Source organism: Herpailurus yagouaroundi, unplaced genomic scaffold (assembly GCF_014898765.1).
Source record: "Herpailurus yagouaroundi ecotype Mexico unplaced genomic scaffold, PumYag 29, whole genome shotgun sequence".
NCBI classification, from domain to species: Eukaryota; Metazoa; Chordata; class Mammalia; order Carnivora; family Felidae; genus Herpailurus; species Herpailurus yagouaroundi.
In genome coordinates, this window is record NW_024412377.1 from 79,526,440 (window position 1) to 79,546,071 (window position 19,632).

General features: G+C 35.4%; 1 protein-coding gene across 4 annotated transcripts in view; it reads left to right on the plus strand.

The window, feature by feature from the left end:
• CHD1 (chromodomain helicase DNA binding protein 1) overlaps positions 1–19,632 on the plus strand; it is an 80,752-nt gene that overhangs the window by 38,959 nt on the left and 22,161 nt on the right. For all 4 annotated transcript variants that reach the window (XM_040447814.1, XM_040447831.1, XM_040447822.1 and 1 more), the window contains 8 exons: positions 1,535–1,697; positions 2,773–2,925; positions 5,974–6,045; positions 6,491–6,640; positions 12,631–12,779; positions 13,382–13,478; positions 13,586–13,681; positions 17,802–17,978. In XM_040447814.1, coding sequence (XP_040303748.1) covers positions 1,535–1,697; positions 2,773–2,925; positions 5,974–6,045; positions 6,491–6,640; positions 12,631–12,779; positions 13,382–13,478; positions 13,586–13,681; positions 17,802–17,978 — 1,057 coding nt within the window. The remainder of the gene's footprint in view (positions 1–1,534; positions 1,698–2,772; positions 2,926–5,973; positions 6,046–6,490; positions 6,641–12,630; positions 12,780–13,381; positions 13,479–13,585; positions 13,682–17,801; positions 17,979–19,632) is intronic.

The window sequence follows — 19,632 nt, forward strand, 5'->3', positions numbered from 1 at the left end:
AATTGCATTTGTCTACTGTATGCTCTTTTAACATACGTAGGGTTTCTGTTAAATATTAGTTAATACTGACTACTTAAGTGTTAGTGATACTAAGGCATTATTATATAATTATGATAGTTGCATAATTGACAGAGGTAGAGGCCAGAAAAAGAAAGTTTTAGGACACACCCTCTCTTTTCCCCCATGTGGAAGAATATTAATTGCACTTTAGATAAATGATATATGTCGGAGCACCTGGATGGCTCAATTAAGCATCCGACTCTGGCTCAGGTCATGAACTCTCAGTTTGTGAGTTTGAGCCCCACGTCAGGCTTTGTGCTGACAGCTGGGAGCCTGGAGCCAGCTTCGGATTCTCTGCCCCTCCCCTTGCTCATGCTCTCGTTCTCAAAAATTAACATTAAAAAAAAATTATGTATGTCAGAACTATACATAATGTTTCAAAGAATCAAAAAGAGAATATCTATCCTAATATCTGTTTAAACATTTAATTGCATAAAATCCATGGCTACCTGCATTTGGATTTTCAGAAATTTATGGTAAAACTGTAAGTGCCATACATTAAAAAAAAAAAAACATTCATTGCATGAATTTTAGGTTTGTATTATGGAAAATCTCAAGCATATACAAAAAGAGGATGACATAATAAACCCCCAACACTCAGCTTTGTTTTCAATTCAGATAGCCAGTCTTATTTTATCTCTAGACATTCCCATTTCCTATCATTTTGAGGCGAATCAGAGATAAATTATTCCAAGTTCCTTCAAAGACTAATCTTATAAAAATGAAGAAAATAAAAGGTGGTAGAAGACAAAGTACATCATAATGAGAGGAAATGTTACATAGTTATATAAATAGTTTGGAGTAATAAAATCTACCTATAATTTTTCTACAAGTTGTAATTGTATTGTGTTAACTGTAATTTAGACAAGGCATTGTGGTTAAACCAGGTATGCTCGTGAGGTTTTTTTATAACTCTACATATTGGTTGCCTAATATACTAAGATTTGTTGGAAGGTTAATATAGATAATAGTTAACCATTAAAAAAATTTTTCTTTAATGTTTATTTTTGAGAGAGAGAGAGGGGGACAGAGCGTGAGTGGGGGAAGGGCAAAGAGAGAAGGAGACAGTGTCAGACAGGCTCCAGGCTCTGAGCTGTCAGTACAGAGCCTGATGTGGGGCTTGAACTCGCGAACCATGAGGCCATGACCTGAGCTGAAGTCAGACGCTTCACTGAGCCACCCGGGTGCCCTGATAGTTAACCATTTTGAAGTAACTTTGGGGGGAAAAGGATTAATACACTATACTCACTATGTTACATTAAGCCTTTACTGTATATTGATCGGATTCTCAGTCTTATGAACAAAGTTCACGAGTCTTCTGAACGATGTTTGGACCATAGTATATCCAGTTGTGAACTTCATAATGGTACAGTTTTGCTCTGGTGCTTGATTTTTTTTTTTTATGGTTTTAGAATTCATCCTGGTAATTGTTCTGCTAACCATCATTTTCATGGTATTTTTTTTCTTTAAACAGATGGATATTAACTAGGAATTACAAAGCCCTCAGCAAAGGTTCCAAGGGCAGTACCTCAGGCTTTTTGAACATTATGATGGAGCTAAAGAAATGTTGTAACCATTGCTACCTCATTAAACCACCAGATAATAATGAATTCTATAATAAACAGGAGGCCTTACAAGTAAGGATTTTTACTTTGTAGTAAAGCAAAATTCTAGAAATGTTTATTTCAGTTATAACTGAAAATGGCATGATGCTTTAATATATTGGTTAGAAGTTTTCTTTGGTTATGGTATATTAAATAATGGTGTTAATTATTTTCTTTGTCTTTATTAAAAAAGCCTTCAGAATTATAATTCATACAATTATTTTGATCATTTTTCTAAAAATGGATTTGTATGGACTACCAAGAGTTATCTAGGAGAAATCCTTTAGTATATTCTTAAATGACAAAAATTCACATTATGATGCTGAATTTGTGAAATGGCAAATGATAGTTTTTTAATAAATATATATATATTTTAATATTTCTTTATTTTTGAGCGAGAAAGACACTGCACGAGTGTGGGAGGGGCAGGGAAAGAGGGAGACACAGAATCTCAAGCAGGCTCCAGGCTCTGAGCTCTCGGCACAGAGCCTGACCTGGGGCTTGAACCCACGGACCACAAGATCATGACCCCAGCTGAAGTCGGATGCTTAACCCGTTGAACCACCCAGGCACCCCAAATGATAGTCTTAAGAAAGGCATCTTGAGCTTAGAGTTTACACTTCCTATTGCTTCTGGTAGACAGATGAGGTGTGAAGAGGGCCACAATTGCCATTCAACCACAGTAGTGCTTTAAAAGAGCTAGGTTCAGTGGCTGATACATATAAATTAAAATCTGTTTTCTTTTAACCTTTAGCTGCTTAGTTGCTGTTGCTTTCAATGTATTGTTTTTCAGCTGAGATTTTTGGAGAAGTAGTGTAATAACTAGCAAATATAGTGAAACACGCCCCCCCTTTCCCCAAAACACAATGAAAATCTAGGTGCTAAATGGCAAGGAAAATTTTAGCTTAAATCGTAGATAAAAATGATCCTAGAAAAGGTTCTAGAAAATTTTGGAAACTGAAATAAACTTTTTCAACATTATAAAAATACAAAATCTCAATTTTCAATAATTAAAGAAGCTAAAGTTTTAAGTGGGGCATTTGTTTCATTTGGTTGATTCTTTGCACATGCTCACATGCTCTAACCATTGTAATTTATTGTTTCCTAGCACTTAATCCGTAGTAGCGGAAAATTGATTCTTCTTGACAAACTGTTAATTCGCCTAAGAGAACGAGGCAATAGAGTTCTTATTTTTTCTCAAATGGTGCGGATGTTAGACATACTTGCAGAATATTTGAAATACCGTCAATTCCCCTTTCAAGTAAGCATTTCATTTTTTCCTTTTTGTTGACAAATTTCATCGGATCTTTACAAAATTACCTGTGAAATTCTTGTGTAAATGAAGTATAGATTTTTTAATAAACTGTATTTTCAAGATAATATATCTGTTTTAAACATTTCTGTCATTATTCCCTTTTTTCTTCTTGACCTTATATTTAGCAGCAAAGTAATTTTTCTATTCTCTAGTCTTTATTTTAATTTTGTATTTCTCTTCTATGCTCAAATGTAAATGGGCAGCCTTATGAGTTAGGCTTTATTTTGAGGAAGGGAGAGAGAGCAGCCTTTGTGAATGTTAACAGGACTGCTGCAGATTCTTTTGCGGTGAAGGGGAGGGTGTGCTTTTCCTGTGCTCACCCCCCCGACCCCTGTCTCCCTCCTTTCTCTGCAAGCAAAAACAGCTCCCTGCCCTCCGCAGCTTCTCTCCCCCCCAGTTCACCTCTCCGTGCTGTGTACCTGCTGAGTTCTGTAGTTCAGGTTGTGCAGATTGTTGTGTTAATCCTTAAATCCGTTTTCTAGGTGTGCAGGATGGTTTAGTGTTGATCTGGGTGTATTTCATGGATGCGAGATGCAAAAAAAAAACTATGCTGTTCCCTCAACGACTTTTTATTCAGTGCCTGCTATGTGTCAGCCAATATCAGGACTGTTACAGATTCTGAAGAATAATGTTCTATAATTATTCTAATGTATAGTTTACTGAATAAAACTTTTAGATGACTTTAGGGAAGGTATTAAAGACCAAAATGAGCTTATATTCCATCTATTCAGTGTTTATGTTGGAATCAATTCAGTATAATTAAAGCTAGTATGGATGAGTGTTTAATGTTAGAGTCAGGTGCTAGTTTCAGTACTTTTCTAATAATTTATTTAATCCTTATTTAATCCTTTCTTGAACAGTGCCTAGAACATAGCGAACATTCACATAGCTAGTAAATGATGAATGTTAGTGCAGGCAATAAAATAGAAGTAAATTATAATGATGAATCTCAACAGACATCATTTGAGGGACGGGTCTTTGGTGATATGAACGTGATTGAGAAATATATGGTCATTTAGGCTAGGGAAAAATATAGAAAAAGTACTATTTGATTTTCTTAACATCTTTATTGACATGTGATTTCCATTCCATGCAATTAATTCATCCATTTAAAGTGTACAATTCAGTGATTTTTAATATATTCACAGAGTTGGGCAGCCATGAACACAATAAATTTTAGAATGTTTTTATGACCTCAAAAAGAAACAGTACCCTATAACTATCACCCTGTTTCCATTCCACCCCTCTATCCTTACCCCAATCCTGTGTTGGTTTGTTTTTAGACAAATTATTGTGTCTACATGGTCAAACAAAACAAATAGTAAACAAGTGCTGGTAGTTAGTTCTCTGCCCCTACTCCCTTCTCATTCCAGTATTATTTCCCAGAGAAAATTATGTTTAACATTCTTTTAGTTTAGATCATGCCTTAATAAATGATATACACTGGGTTTTCTTTTTTTGTTCTGTTTGTTTTTTTAAATTTATTTATTTTGAAAGAGAGAGAGTGAGCAGCAGAGGGGCAGAGAGAAGGAGAGAATCCGAGGCAGGCTCCGTGCTGTCAGCACAGAGCCTGATGTGGGACTCAAAGTCATTAATTATGAGATCATGACTTGAGCCTAAATGAAGGGTCGGATGCTTAACCGACCGAGCCACCCTCCCTGGTGCCCTGATATGCCACTGTTTTTAAGAAGTTTTTACTAATAGTAATTTTTAGTGAAAATGAAACCAGTAGCACATTTAAATTTTTATTTATTTATTTATTTAAAACGTTTTTATTTATTTTTGAGACAGAGACAGAGCATGAACGGGGGAGGGTCACAGAGAGAGGGAGACACAGAATCTGAAACAGGCTCCAGGCTCTGAGCGGTCAGCGCAGAGCCCAACGCGGGGCTCGAACTCACGGAGTGTGAGATCATGACCTGAGCCAAAGTCGGACACTCAACCTACCAAGCCACCCAGGCGCCCGGCACATTTAAATTTTTAAAAAATGTTTATTTATTTATTTTGAGAGAGAGAGAGTGAGAACTGGGGAGCGACAAAGAGAGGGAGAGAGAATCCTAAGCAGACTCCACTCTACGTGGAGCCCATTCAGGGGATAGGGGCGGCTGGATTTCAGAACTGCAGGATTACTACCTGAGCCCAACTGAGCCCCCAGGCACCCTAAAATTTTTTTTTTAATTTTGGACATCAGCTAATGTTTAGTAAGCACTCAATATATATATGCCACACACTGTGGTAAGTGTTTTACTTTGTTCTCTCACTGAATCCTCTGAATTTTGTGAAGAAAGTACTATTATGTTCATTACCTAAGAAAGAAACTGACAAGATGAAAAGTCAGATTGCTTGCCCAAGGCACCCATGGATATTGAAGATACTCAGATGCGGTCTTTTTGACTCAAATCAGTGACTTTGAAACTTTAATCAGGGGCTTTGCTGTACCTCTTTTCTCAGAGTTTCTGATTTCAGTAGATTCAGTAGATCTGGGATGGGGCTCAAAAATTTGCATTTCTGAGTTCTCAGGTGACGATGTTGTTGGTCCACTAACCACACTGGACTTCACCACTGTTTTTAAAACTGTGGACTGTAACCTGTTAATGGATCTGGGAATCAATTTAATGGGTTGTACCAACATTTTGAAAAAATGAAATTTTAATATATGAGGCCATATCATGAGACATGTGTCATGTAACTTGCTTTGGATGTACAGTTGTGTACTCATTCATGTAAAATATATTTCTTACAGTGAGACTCAGACACAATGATAGCCAATGCTATTTACTATTATTATCTGGGAAAATAGTCCTAACGGTTAAGAGCACAGACTCTATAGACAGAATGCTTGGGCATTGTTTTCTTGACTAATAAGTACCTACTACTCTTATAGTCTTAACGAAAGTAATGCCGCATTTTCATACTTAACTTCATAATTGATTTTAATACCTTTTTAAATATTTGATTCTGTTATGTGAAATATTTTAATGTGTTTTATTTTAGAGATTAGATGGATCAATAAAAGGGGAGCTGAGAAAACAAGCACTAGATCATTTTAATGCTGAAGGATCAGAGGTATGAATGCTTTTAAAACTAAATAATTTTAGTCATAATTTTAGTAAATTATTTTTGTCATTATTGTTTTTTTAAAAAAAGTCTTATTAGCTAGTTTTACTTTCTAAATGAGGTTTTAAAATCAGTATTTTATGTTAATCTGGAGAATTTTGCCCTTATCAATACTGTAACAGTTAATTTGCTTCTAAATAAATTATCCCATTTTCATTTAAAATTCATTGTAGATTTGGTGTTCATTATTTCCATGTATATTTGTATTTTGGAATCCTGTTGATTGATTTTGCTAGAGGTTTTTGTATTTTATTAGCATTTTTAAAACTATCTTTCAGCTTTATTGGTCAAATACTTTTAAATTCAAAAAACCAGTTGTAAAATTCTCTTGCTGATTATTCATATTCACGGTTCAGAAGAATTTAAAGTTGAGCCTATTTATAATTTCTTACAGGATTTCTGCTTTTTGCTTTCCACAAGAGCTGGAGGTCTAGGAATTAATTTAGCCTCTGCTGATACTGTTGTTATATTTGATTCCGATTGGAATCCACAAAATGATCTTCAGGCACAGGCTAGAGCTCATCGAATTGGGCAGAAGAAACAGGTATTTTTTATTTTGTTTATTTTGCTTTTAGAATCTTTTTTTATGATTAGTGTTTGGAAGTGATTTTGGTTTATTCTCCTGGAAACCTCATTGGAACACAGTCATGTTGCTCTTTAACATGTAAAAAAGGAACTCAGATTTACCAAAATCATTGAGGTAACTATGCCAAAATAGGATCATGCCCTCTCTTTTAGTCAGAGTGTTTACAACTGTAGAGTACAGTGTTTTTCATTCAGTACATAAACCTTAAAATGTATTTACTTAATTTTAACTATTGAAAGAGATTTTGCTTAGTATATTACTACCTTTTTGTTAGCCTATATTTTATCCATTTGCCTATAAAATTCTTTATGCAAACAAGCCATTCTAAATTTGTAGTTTTTATATTGCTCTCAGTAATAGGCCTTGAGAAAAACCATCTGTCATCATTCTGATGTGTTTGTTGTATTTTAATTGATTTACCACCATCTAGGGCAGTGCTTCTCAAACTTCTTTAATGCAGAAGATATGAACGAGTAGCACAGAAGGACTTCACACATTTATATTACCCTTTAAAAATTTCATATTTTCTATTTAAAAATGTATCCATCATTTTAAACTAAAAAAGTATTTTACCCAAATAATTCTCATAAAACTATTTCATTGGGAATATAGTACACTTCTTTCTGTAATGTTTTAATACTCTGGAACAATGTTGTGCACCCTTAAGTGAAATCTTGTATTTAGAGTAGTAGTTTTTAACATCATCGGACCCAGTGACCCCTCTTTACAACAACTTTTTTAGCAGCCTCTCTTCCTTGAATTGGATACATTAATTTGGAAGGTAATTTTAATGCCCTAACACTAATTTAGGTTTAAAAAAAAAAAAAACAGAGTTCTTTTTAAATATATATATCTATATATTTTTTACACTTTTATTAATTTATTTTTTATTTATTTAATTTATTTTTAAAATTTACATCCAAGTTAGCTTACAGTGCAACAATGATTTCAGGAGCAGATTCCTTACTACCCGTTACCCTTTTAGCCTACCCCCCCACACACCCCTGCAGTAACCCTCTGTTTGTTCTCCGTATTTAAGAGTCTCTTATGTTTTGTACCCCTCCCTATTGTTATATATTTTTGCTTCCCTTCCCTTATGTTCATCTGTTTTGTATCTTAAAGTCCTCAGATGAAGTCATATATTTGTCTTTGACTAATTTTGCTTAGCATAATACCCTCTGGTTCCATCCATGTAGTTACAAATGGCAAGATTTCATTCTTTTTGATTGCTGAGTAACACTCCATTGTGTATATATACCACATCTTCTTTATCCATTCATCCATCAGTGGACATTTGGGCTCTTGCCCTACTTTGGCTGTTGTTGATAGTGCTGCTATAAACATTGGGGTGCATGTGCTTCTTCAAAACAGCATACCTGTATCCCTTGGATAAATACCTAGTAGTGCAATTGGTGGGTCATGGTAGTTCTATTTTTAATTTTTTGAGGAACCTCCATATTGTTGTCCAGAGTGGCTGCACCAGTTTACATTCCCGCCAGCAGTGCAAAAGAGATCCTCTCTCTCTCCACATCCTCGCCAGCATCTATTGTTGCCTGAGTTGTTAATGTTAGCCATTCTGACAGGTGTGAGATGGTATCTCATTGTGGTTTTGATTTGTATTTCCCTGATGATGAGTGATGTGGAGAATTTTTTCATGTGTCGTTTGGCCATCTGGATGTTTTCTTTGAAGAAGTGTCTGTTCATGTCTTTTGCCCATTTCGTCACTGGATTATTTGTTTTTTGGGTGTTGAGTTTGATAAGTTCTTTGTATAGATTTTGGATACCAACCCTTTATCTGGTATGTCGTTTGCAAATATATTTTCCCTATTCCATTGGTTGCCTTTTAGTTTTGCTGATTGTTTCCTTTGCTGTGCAGAGCTTCTTATTTTGATGAGGTTCCAGTAGTTCATTTTTACTTTTGTTTCCCTTGCCTCTGGAGACGTGTTGAGTAAGAAGTTGCTGCGGCCAAGGTCAAAGGTTTTTGCCTGCTTTCTCCTCGAGGATATTCATGACTCCCTGTCTTACATTTAGGTCTTTCATCCATTTTGAGTTTATTTTTGTGTGTGGTGTAGGAAAGTGGTCCAGGTTCATTTTTCTGCATTTCGTTGTCCAGTTTTCCCAGTGCCACTTGTGAAGAGACTGTCTTTATTCCATTGGGTATTCTTTCTGCTTTGTCAAAGATTAGTTGGCCATATGTTTGTAGATCCATTTCTGGGTTCTCTATTCTGTCCTTTGATTGGAGTGTCTGTTTTTGTTACAGTACTGTACTGTCTTGATGATAACAGCTTTGCAATACAGCTTGAAGTCCAGGATTGTGATGCCTCCTGCTTTGGTTTTCTTTTTCAAGATTGCTTTGGCTATTCAGGGTCTTTTCTGGTTGCATACAAATTTTAGGATTGTTTTCTACCTCTGTGAAGAATGCTGGTGTTATTTTGATAGGGGTTGCATTGAATATGTAGATTGCCTTGGGTAGTATTGACATTTTAACAATATTTGTTCTTCCTACCCAGGAGCATGGAATATTTCTCCAGTTTTTTGTGTCTTCTTCAATTTCTTTCATAAGCTTTCTATAGTTTTCAGTATATAGATTTTTCACCTCTTTGGTTCGGTTTATTCCTAGGTATTTTATGGGTTTTGTTGGAATTGTAAATGGGATTAATTCCTTGATTTCTCTTTCTGGTGTTTCATTATTGGTGTATGGGAATGCAACCGATTTCTGTGCATTGATTTTTACATCCTTCAGCTCTCCTGAATTCATGGATCAGTTCTAGCAGTTTTTTTGGTGGAATCTTTTGAGGTTTCCACATAGAGTGTCATGTCATCTGCCAAGAGTGAAAGTTTGACCTCCTCCTGGCCGATTTGGATGCCTTTTATTTCTTTGTGTTGTCTGATTGCTGAGGCTAAGACTTCCAATACTATGCTGAATAACAGTGGTGAGAGTGGACATCCCTGTCTTGTTCTTGACCTTAGGGGGAAAGCTCTCAGTTTTTCTCTCTTGAGGATGATATTAGTGTTGGGTCTTATGCCTTTTTTGATTTTGAGATAGGATCCTTCTATTGCTACTCTCTTGAGGGTTTTTATCAAGAAAGAATGTTGTATTTTGTCAAATGCTTTCTCTCCATCTGTTGAGAGGATCATGTGGTTCTTGTTCTTTCTTCTATTGATGTGATGAATCACATTGATTGTTTTGTGGATATTGAACCAGCCCTGCATCCCAGGTATAAATCCCACTTGATTGTGGTGAATAATTTTTTTAATGTACTGTTAGATCCAGTTGGCCAATTTCTTGTTGAGGATTTTTGCATCCATGTTCATCAGGGAAATTGGTCTATATTTCTCCTTCTTAGTGGGGTCTTTGTGTGGTTTTAGAATCAGGGTAATGCTGGCTTCATAGAAAGATCTTGGAAGTTTTCCTTCCATTTCTATTTTTTGGAACAGCTTCAAGAGAGTAGGTGTTAACTCTTCCTTAAATGTTCGGTAGAATTCCCCTGGGAAGCCGTCTGGCCCTGTACTCTTGTTTTTTGGGGGGAGTTTTTTGATTACTAATTGGATTTCTTTACTGGTTATGGGTCTGTTCAAATTTTCTATTTCTTCCCGTTTCAGTTTTGGTAGTTTTTATGTTTCTAGGAATTTGTCCATTTCATCCAGATTGTCCATTTTATTGGCGTATAATTGCTCATAATATTCTCTTATTGTTTGTATTTCTGCTGTGTTGGTTGTGATCTCTCTTTCCATTCTTGATTTTATTTATTTGGGTCCTTTCCTTTTTCTTTGTGATCAAACTGGCTAGGGGTTTATCAATTTCGTTAATTCTTTCAAAGAACCAGCTTCTGGTTTCATTGGATCTGTTCTAATGTGTTTTTTTGTTTGTTTGTTTTTTGGTTTCGATAGCATTGATTTCTGCTCTAATCTTCATTATTTCCCGTCTTCTGCTGGTTTTGGGTTTTATTGGCTGTTCTTTTTCCAGCTCTTTAAGGTGTAAGATTAGGTTGTGTATCTGAGACCTTTCTTCCTTCTTTAGGAAGGCCTGGATTCTACAATACTAATAATTTATCTGCACGTTATAAAGAGAGGGAAACTTGAAGTAGGAATAACATGCCAATATAAATTACAGATTGTCATAGAGGAGATGGTGAGAAAATAAGATAATTTCACAAGTGAGCTGGGCCTAATGTAGATGTGAATACTCAAAATAGACCTCTTTTATGAATGAGATGGGGAATAGTGATTAATTGCACTAAATAGCAGATACCTCCTATATCGAAATCCTCGACCATGGCTGAACTCGCATTCCATTTATACTTCTTAAACAACTACTTAAAGACTATTTAAAGGCCACCATATTTTCTAATAGGTGATAGAAAATAGAGGGTATTAGAAGAACCAGTTAGGCAAGATACTGTAGAAAGTTGTGTGGTAGACTTCTGGGAAGAATATCTGAATAAGATGGCAAAATAATGGTAACATGTATTTCTAACCATTATGTTACAAAACTGCATAAAAACAAATGTGATATAAATATGAATGTTTTAAAATATTTAATACATTAATTATTGTACATTTGTTTAATACATTATTTAATAACATTTAAAATATAAATGAATATATAAATACATTTTTATTAATGATTTTGAGATGTTTTTAATTATTTCATTATTGATGCACTATGGTAAGATTCCTGTGCTTTTGTACCTGCTCTTTTTTGTTTTTATGTAAATTCCAATTAACATACATTGTATTATTAGTTTCAGGTGTATAATATAGTGTGATTCACCACTTCCATACAGCACCCAGTGCTGATCACAAGTGCACTGCTTAGTACCCATCACCTATTTAACCCATCTCCCCACCCCTTTCCCCTCTGGTAATCATGACTTTATCCTCTGTAGTTAAGAGTCTGTTTGTTTCTCTCTTTTCTTCTCAATGATCATTTGTTTTGTTTTTTAAATTCCACATATGAGTGAAATCATATGCATGTACCTGCTCTTTTTTTACTAGTATTTGGTTCTAAATCTGACACAGGTGTTTCATATTTCTTGTTAAGTATTTCCATGCAAGAACTACAAAATGAGTATAGATGAGCAATACAGGTGAGCTTTATTTGTGACACCAATACTATACACATTTGGAGATGATAACTTTGGCAGAGATCCAAATAAAACAGTATCTAGTTATCTGCTGATTGATGCAATAGTTGCAGTGCTGAAAAAAACTATAATGTTCATTTAAACTCTTATTTACATTAAAATAGAGGGTGAATTGAGACTCAAGATAATTTTAAAAGTTTTGAAAATCATTTGAAAGAAAAGACTCAGGATAGTTTTTCTTTGTGTCTGAAGGTACAGTTTAGTGCAGAGGGTCTAGTGTCCCAGATCACTGTACTCTTAAGTACTCGTAAGCCCGCCTAATCATTGCAAAAGCTACAATGTTCCTATAAATTTTGAAAATATCCCTTTGGGTGCTATTTGATATAGAACTGCTAACCTTGAGAAATAGGGCAAATTACTGCACATCAATTTTTGTGTATTTTGGAAGTCTTCGTTTTATGGCAGGATTTCATCATTAACCTGGGGTATGGTTCATAGAATTTTGAACTATGTGGAATATTGAAACATTAATTAGAATTAAGGAAACAGGTAGAAATTGTTATAAATTTACCACTTTTTTTCCTTCTCAGCTAAAAGATAAAAATTACTGTTATCCCTTTAAAAAAATAAAAAGCAAATAAAATCTGTTCAAAATGCAAGCAGTACACAACCATAAAATACTTTTTAAATTGAAGAAATTTAGCTTTTATATATATTGTTATACATTTTTTAATTTTTATTTTGACTAGTGAAAATTTCACATAGTATGAGCTTCACTTTATGTACAGTATTTGGGTATTTCGCATTAGCAAAACAAATACTTTTTGCTACATTGTATTTTCATTGTGTGTATCTTTACAGGTGAATATTTATCGTCTAGTTACTAAGGGATCAGTTGAAGAGGATATTCTTGAAAGGGCCAAAAAGAAGATGGTTTTAGATCATCTTGTGATTCAGAGAATGGACACAACTGGGAAGACAGTACTACATACAGGTTCTGCCCCGTCAAGGTAGTTACCTTAATATATTTTTAAAAAGTCATTTTATAATCGTACTGTACTCATTTTCCTGAAATATTACATGCTATAAGCAGATCTTTGAAGTACTATGTTTAGTATTGTGATTTTTTTAAAGCATTGTAGTAATTTCTAGTCAAAGGCACATGTTCATTACTGGTTTTTATCACTCAAATTTTGTTAAGTCTTGGGAGAAATTCCTTTAATTTCCAGGTTTCAAGTACTTTACTTTTATTTTCAACGTTTATTTATTTTTGGGATAGAGAGAGACAGAGCATGAACGGGGGAGGGGCAGAGAGAGAGGGAGACACAGAATTGGAAACAGGCTCCAGGCTCTGAGCCATCAGCCCAGAGCCCGACGCGGGGCTCGAACTCACGAACCGCGAGATCGTGACCTAGCTGAAGTCGGACGCCCAACCGACTGCGCCACCCAGGCGCCCCATACTTTTAAAATAAGTAAACTGAAAATATTTCACCTAACTCTGTCATATAACTTCCATAGAGTTGACTTTGTCAATAATTAATAAAAGTGCAACATAAATGTTAAATTGTTAACTGTTAGTAGTATTAAGCTTTTTTGTTTTTCTTGGTTTTAGCTCTACTCCTTTCAATAAAGAAGAATTATCAGCTATCTTAAAGTTTGGTGCTGAGGAACTTTTTAAGGAACCTGAAGGAGAAGAACAAGAACCCCAGGTTAAAAAAACATATATATATGACACTTCTTTAAACTATAAGCATAAGGTGTATTTACTTTAAAATATATTAAAGTATACTTAATAAAGATTTCTTTCTAATTACAGGAAATGGATATAGATGAAATCTTGAAGAGGGCTGAAACTCATGAAAATGAACCAGGCCCTTTAACTGTAGGAGATGAATTGCTTTCCCAGTTCAAGGTAGATTTTCTTTCTTTTTTATTTTTCTTTGTAATTATTTCAGTTGATAGTGATTATTTTTTTGTCATTATGTGTTTTCTTTTTTTTTTTTTTATATATGAAATTTATTGTCAAATTGGTTTCCATACAACACCCAGTGCTCATCCCAAAAGGTGCCCTCCTCAATACCCATCACCCACCCTCTCCTCCCTCCCACCCCCCATCAACCCTCAGTTTGCTCTCAGTTCTCAACAGTCTCTTATGCTTTGGCTCTCTCCCACTCTAACCTCTTTTTTTTTTTCCTTCCCCTCCCCCATGGGTTCCTGTTAAGTTTCTCAGGATCCACATAAGAGTGAAACCATATGGTATCTGTCTTTCTCTGTATGGCTTATTTCACTTAGCATCACACTCTCCAGTTCCATCCACGTTGCTACAAAAGGCCATATTTCATTTTTTCTCATTGCCACGTAGTATTCCATAGTGTATATAAACCACAATTTCTTTATCCATTCATCAGTTGATGGACATTTAGGCTCTTTCCATCATTTGGCTATTGTTGAGAGTGCTACTATGAACATTGGGGTACAAGTGCCCCTATGCATCAGTACTCCTGTGTCCCTTGGATACATTCCTAGCAGTGCTATTGCTGGGTCATAGGGTAGGTCTATTTTTAATTTTCTGAGGAACCTCCACACTGCTTTCCAGAGCGGCTGCACCAATTTGCATTCCCACCAACAGTGCAAGAGGGTTCCCGTTTCTCCACATCCTCTCCAGCATCTATAGTCTCCTGATTTGTTCATTTTGGCCACTCTGACTGGCGTGAGGTGATATCTGAGTGTGGTTTTGATTTGTATTTCCCTGATAAGGAGCGACGCTGAACATCTTTTCATGTGCCTGTTGGCCATCCGGATGTCTTCTTTAGAGAAGTGTCTATTCATGTTTTCTGCCCATTTCTTCACTGGCTTATTTGCTTTTCGGGTGTGGAGTTTGGTGAGCTCTTTATAGATTTTGGATACTAGCCCTTTGTCCGATATGTCATTTGCAAATATCTTTTCCCATTCCGTTGGTTGCCTTTTAGTTTTGTTGGTTGTTTCCTTTGCTGTGCAGAAGCTTTTTATCTTCATAAGGTCCCAGTAATTCACTTTTGCTTTTAATTCCCTTGCCTTTGGGGATGTGTCGAGTAAGAGATTGCTACGGCTGAGGTCAGAGAGGTCTTTTCCTGCTTTCTCCTCTAGGGTTTTGATGGTTTCCTGTCTCACATTCAGGTCCTTGATCCCTTTTGAGTTTATTTTTGTGAATGGTGTGAGAAAGTGGTCTAGTTTCAACCTTCTGCATGTTGCTGTCCAGTTCTCCCAGCACCATTTGTTAAAGAGACTGTCTTTTTTCCATTGGATGTTCTTTCCTGCTTTGTCAAAGATGAGTTGGCCATACGTTTGTGGGTCTAGTTCTGGGGTTTCTATTCTATTCCATTGGTCTATGTGTCTGTTTTTGTGCCAATACCATGCTGTCTTGATGATGACAGCTTTGTAGTAGAGGCTAAAGTCTGGGATTGTGATGCCTCCTGCTTTGGTCTTCTTCTTCAAAATTACTTTGGCTATTCGGGGCCTTTTGTGGTTCCATGTGAATTTTAGGATTGCTTGTTCTAGTTTCGAGAAGAATGCTGGTGCAATTTTGATTGGGATTGCATTGAATGTGTAGATAGCTTTGGGTAGAATTGACATTTTGACAATATTTATTCTTCCAATCCATGAGCAGGGAATGTCTTTCCATTTCTTTAAATCTTCTTCAATTACCTTCATAAGCTTTCTATAGTTTTCAGCATACAGATCCTTTACATCTTTGGTTAGATTTATTCCTAGGTATTTTATGCTTCTTGGTGCAATTGTGAATGGGATCAGTTTCCTTATTTGTCTTTCTGTTACTTCATTGTTAGTGTATAAGAATGCAACTGATTTCTGTACATTGATTTTGTATCCTGCAACTTTGCTGAATTCATGTATCAGTTCTAGCAGACTTTTGGTGGAGTCTGTCGGATTTTCCATGTATAATATCATGTCATCTGCAAAAAGCGAAAGCTTGACTTCATCTTTGCCAATTTTGATGCCTTTGATTTCCTTTTGTTGTCTGATTGCTGATGCTAGCACTTCCAGCACTATGTTAAACAACAGCGGTGAGAGTGGGCATCCCTGTCGTGTTCCTGATCTCAGGGAAAAAGCTCTCAGTTTTTCCCCGTTGAGGATGATGTTAGCTGTGGGCTTTTCATAAATGGCTTTTAGGATCTTTAAGTATGTTCCTTCTATCCCGTATGTGTTTTCTTAAAACCTCTTTAAGCACAATCAGCAAGATCATTTCTTAACATTTTTGTTTTAAAATTTGGTATGGTGTATGAAAACTTTTCTCCCTTATACTGACAAAGCAGTAGCAGCTTGATGTGGAAAGGACCAAATTGTATATGAATAGATACATTTAGTGGAATGAGGAGGGCAGTTATTTCCTAATTAGCATGTAAAAAAAATGCTTGGCAAATAGTATGTCCTCAAATATTTGGCAAATGAGGGAACGTGATATCTCTAAATTTAGATTTCTGTGACCAAAGGCTTTTAGCTACTGTTTGTTGGAGTAGTTCTGCAGTTTTTGACATTAGATTAAATTAAGCATTATCACAACTAAGAAAATCCAAGTTAATCAGTCCAAGTAAGCAATGAGCTCCTGTTAGTACTTATAAATACTCCTGGTAGTTCCTCTATAGCCATTTTCAACAAATTGAAGTTTTTCAAATGGGGAGGGTTTTTTTTTTTGTTTTTTTGTTTGTTTGTTTTAATTTCTTTTGTGTGTGTGTGTTTATTTTTGAGAGAGAGAGCAGCAAGCAGGGCAGGGTCAGAGAGAGAGAGACAGAATCCGAAGCAGGCTCCAAGCTCTGAGCTGTCAGCACAGACCCTGATGTGAGGCTTGATCCCATGGACCATGAGATCATGACCTGAGCCAAAGTCAGACGCTTAACCGACTGAACCACACAGGCGCCCCCACAAACTGGAGGTTTTAAGGAGCAGTCCAGTTTGTGTCATTTGTTCATTGACCAGTTATTTATTGAGCACCTGTAGTGTGCCATGCACCAGGGACATAGCAATGAATAAAAACTTTTTTAATTTTAGTGAATCACTGGCTGCAGTGTGGAGGATATACTATAATGGAACAAGAATTAAAAGCAAGGTGATAAGTTAGAAGACTATTCGTTAATCTTGAGAAATAAACGTTTCTGGAACCAGTACTCATTCTGGTGTGATGAACTCAATACATTAAGTTATACTATTTGGTTTTAATTTGACTAACTGGCAGTCTGAAAAAAATGTCACTGATAAACTAGCCAAAGTAATACAGATTATTTTTACACCAGTGAGTTGATAAACTGCTCGCTTTAGGATTTTCATTACACTTAAATAATAGACATGAGAAATGAACGCTATTTTTGCAGTGTTATTCCTTACACAGGGTGAGCATAGGTTCTTTCATCTAGCTTCTGTAAGTTTTAGTGTTCCACTATTGGCAGTTAGCTTTAATGAGTGCTTTCTGTGTACCAGTCTTCATAGTTCCTTAAATGTATTCTCTCATTTAATCTTCACAAAGTTAGCTCTTTTTATCCTTTTTTTTAAGAGATGAAGAAACTAGGAACCTGAGTAAGTTTATGGACTCAGAGCTCTTTTGTGTTTTGTTAGCTCTTTGTACTATTTATTATGATCCTAAAAATAAGAATATTGTATTGTCTACAGCACTTTGTAATTAATGCATTGGTGTGGTATTTTCTGCAGAAGATGATTAGCATGTTATTATACATTATTTTGTTATTGTTCTGTTAACTAATTTTGTTGAGCAGCAGGAGAAAACAGAATCATTCATGGAAGAGGTTTCTTACAAGTCTTTTGGTTTGATCTACTTCAACCTAATAAAGAAATCATAAGTAATAAAGAACTTAGTTTAGCAGGCAATTTTGGTTCAGTCCATAGTCATATTCATTATCCTGAGGATATTTAAGTTTTATTGTCTTGTTCTGGCATGTCACTTCCTCTTCTCTGAAATGTAAAATGTAATTTAAGGATGAGTTCTTCTTTAATGCTTACTATTTCTTAAAATTCTGGAATTTAAGGTTGCCAACTTTTCAAATATGGATGAGGATGACATTGAGTTGGAACCAGAAAGAAATTCAAAGAATTGGGAGGAAATAATTCCTGAAGATCAACGAAGACGATTAGAAGAGGAAGAAAGACAAAAGGAACTTGAAGAAATTTATATGCTCCCAAGAATGAGAAACTGTGCAAAACAGGTGACATTTTAATCTAAAATATATGTCAGTTGATTTAAGAGTAGTCATACCTGGGCTGATCTGGTTTTGTTAATAAGGCATACTGGTCCATCCTTTTCTTCTTTTGTAAGTGTTTTCATCTGATTTGATAATTTTTGCCTTATAAAATGAGTTGGAGGGTATTCTCTCCTCTTCTGGTTTTGAGAAGAGTTTGTATAGAATTGGTATTCTTCACTAAATGTTTGGCACTATTTGTCAGGGAAACCATCTAGGCTTGGAGTTTTCTTTGTTAAAATTTTTAACTCTTAATTCCTTTTATAAACAACTATGCAGAATATTTCTTGAGTGAGTGAGTTTGGTAGTTTCTTTCAAAGAAATTGTCCATTTTATCTAAGTTGTTGAATTTCTAGGCATAAAATTACTCATAATATCTCCCAAAAAATCATCCCAGGTTTCATTGATCTTTCTGTTTTAAATTCATTTATTTCTGCTCTTTCATATTTCTTCCACTTTGCTTTAATTTGTTTTTTAGTGTCTTAAGATACACACAACAATTGAATCAAGACCTCCCTTTTTTAGTATTACTAGCATTTAATGCTATAATTTTCCCACTCTTTACCTTTTCTGAATCTTGTAAATTTTTGATACCGGTTATGTTTTCATTTTCATTCATTTCAGAATGTTTTCTAATTTGCTGTGTAACTTCCTCTTTGGTGGTGTTTTTGTTGGTTTGTTTTGTGCTTTTTTGTTGTTAGGAAGGGTGTTGTTTAATTTCCAAGTACTTGGGAGGTATTCTCACTATCTTTGTTAATGAATTCTGTCATTGTCATAGAACATACCTTGATTTGATTTGTGTGTTTTGAATTTTTAAATATTTACTGTTTATGACCCAAGTGAAGACTGTAGATTTTTGAATAATGGTAAAAGTGCTTCGCTAGGCTGTATCAGATCCTACAGGAAAAGGAAAAAGGTTTAATACTAAATTTCTTTCTTTGCATTAACTTTTGTTTTTTTGGATATTGTGTAACAAGATTATTATTGTTGATTACGGAATCTTTTGGTGCCTCCTTAAATTTTGAGTCTTAGGCATTGAGGGAATTGTCTAGTCATTATTCTGCTATCTTTCCCCCAGGGATAGAGTTTTTTTTTTTTCTTTTTTTCTTTTTTTCTTTTCCTTTTCCTTTTCCTTTTCCTTTTTCTTTTCCTTCTTTTTCTTTTTCTTTTTCTTTTTCTTTTTCTTTTTCTTTTTCTTTTTCCTTTTTTCTTTTTCTTTTTCTTTTTCTTTTTTTCTTTTTCTACAACTGTATTAGTTCTTCTGTGCCCTCAGTGCAGTAGATGACTGCTCCCTTTCTCCAGGCCATCTTCAGGAAGGAACGTTTTTTTCTGATCTCCTGTGCTCTGATTCCAGTCTTTCTTCTGAGCACCTGTTGGGAGTTTTGTGGAGGAGTGCCTGAGAGGGAGTACAGGTTCTGTTCTGTACAAAGCTTGAACAGCCGTCCAGTTTGGGTGGGTGGGAATCTTTTCTGTCATTCTTTTCAAATGGATGATACAGATGGAGATAAAAGGTGGAAAGTTAAAAAAAAAAAACAAACAAGCAAACAAACAAACAAAACCATGTTTTCGGTTTCCAGGAATCCTGTGCTGTCATGGTCACCCAAATGCGGCCTTTAGCCAA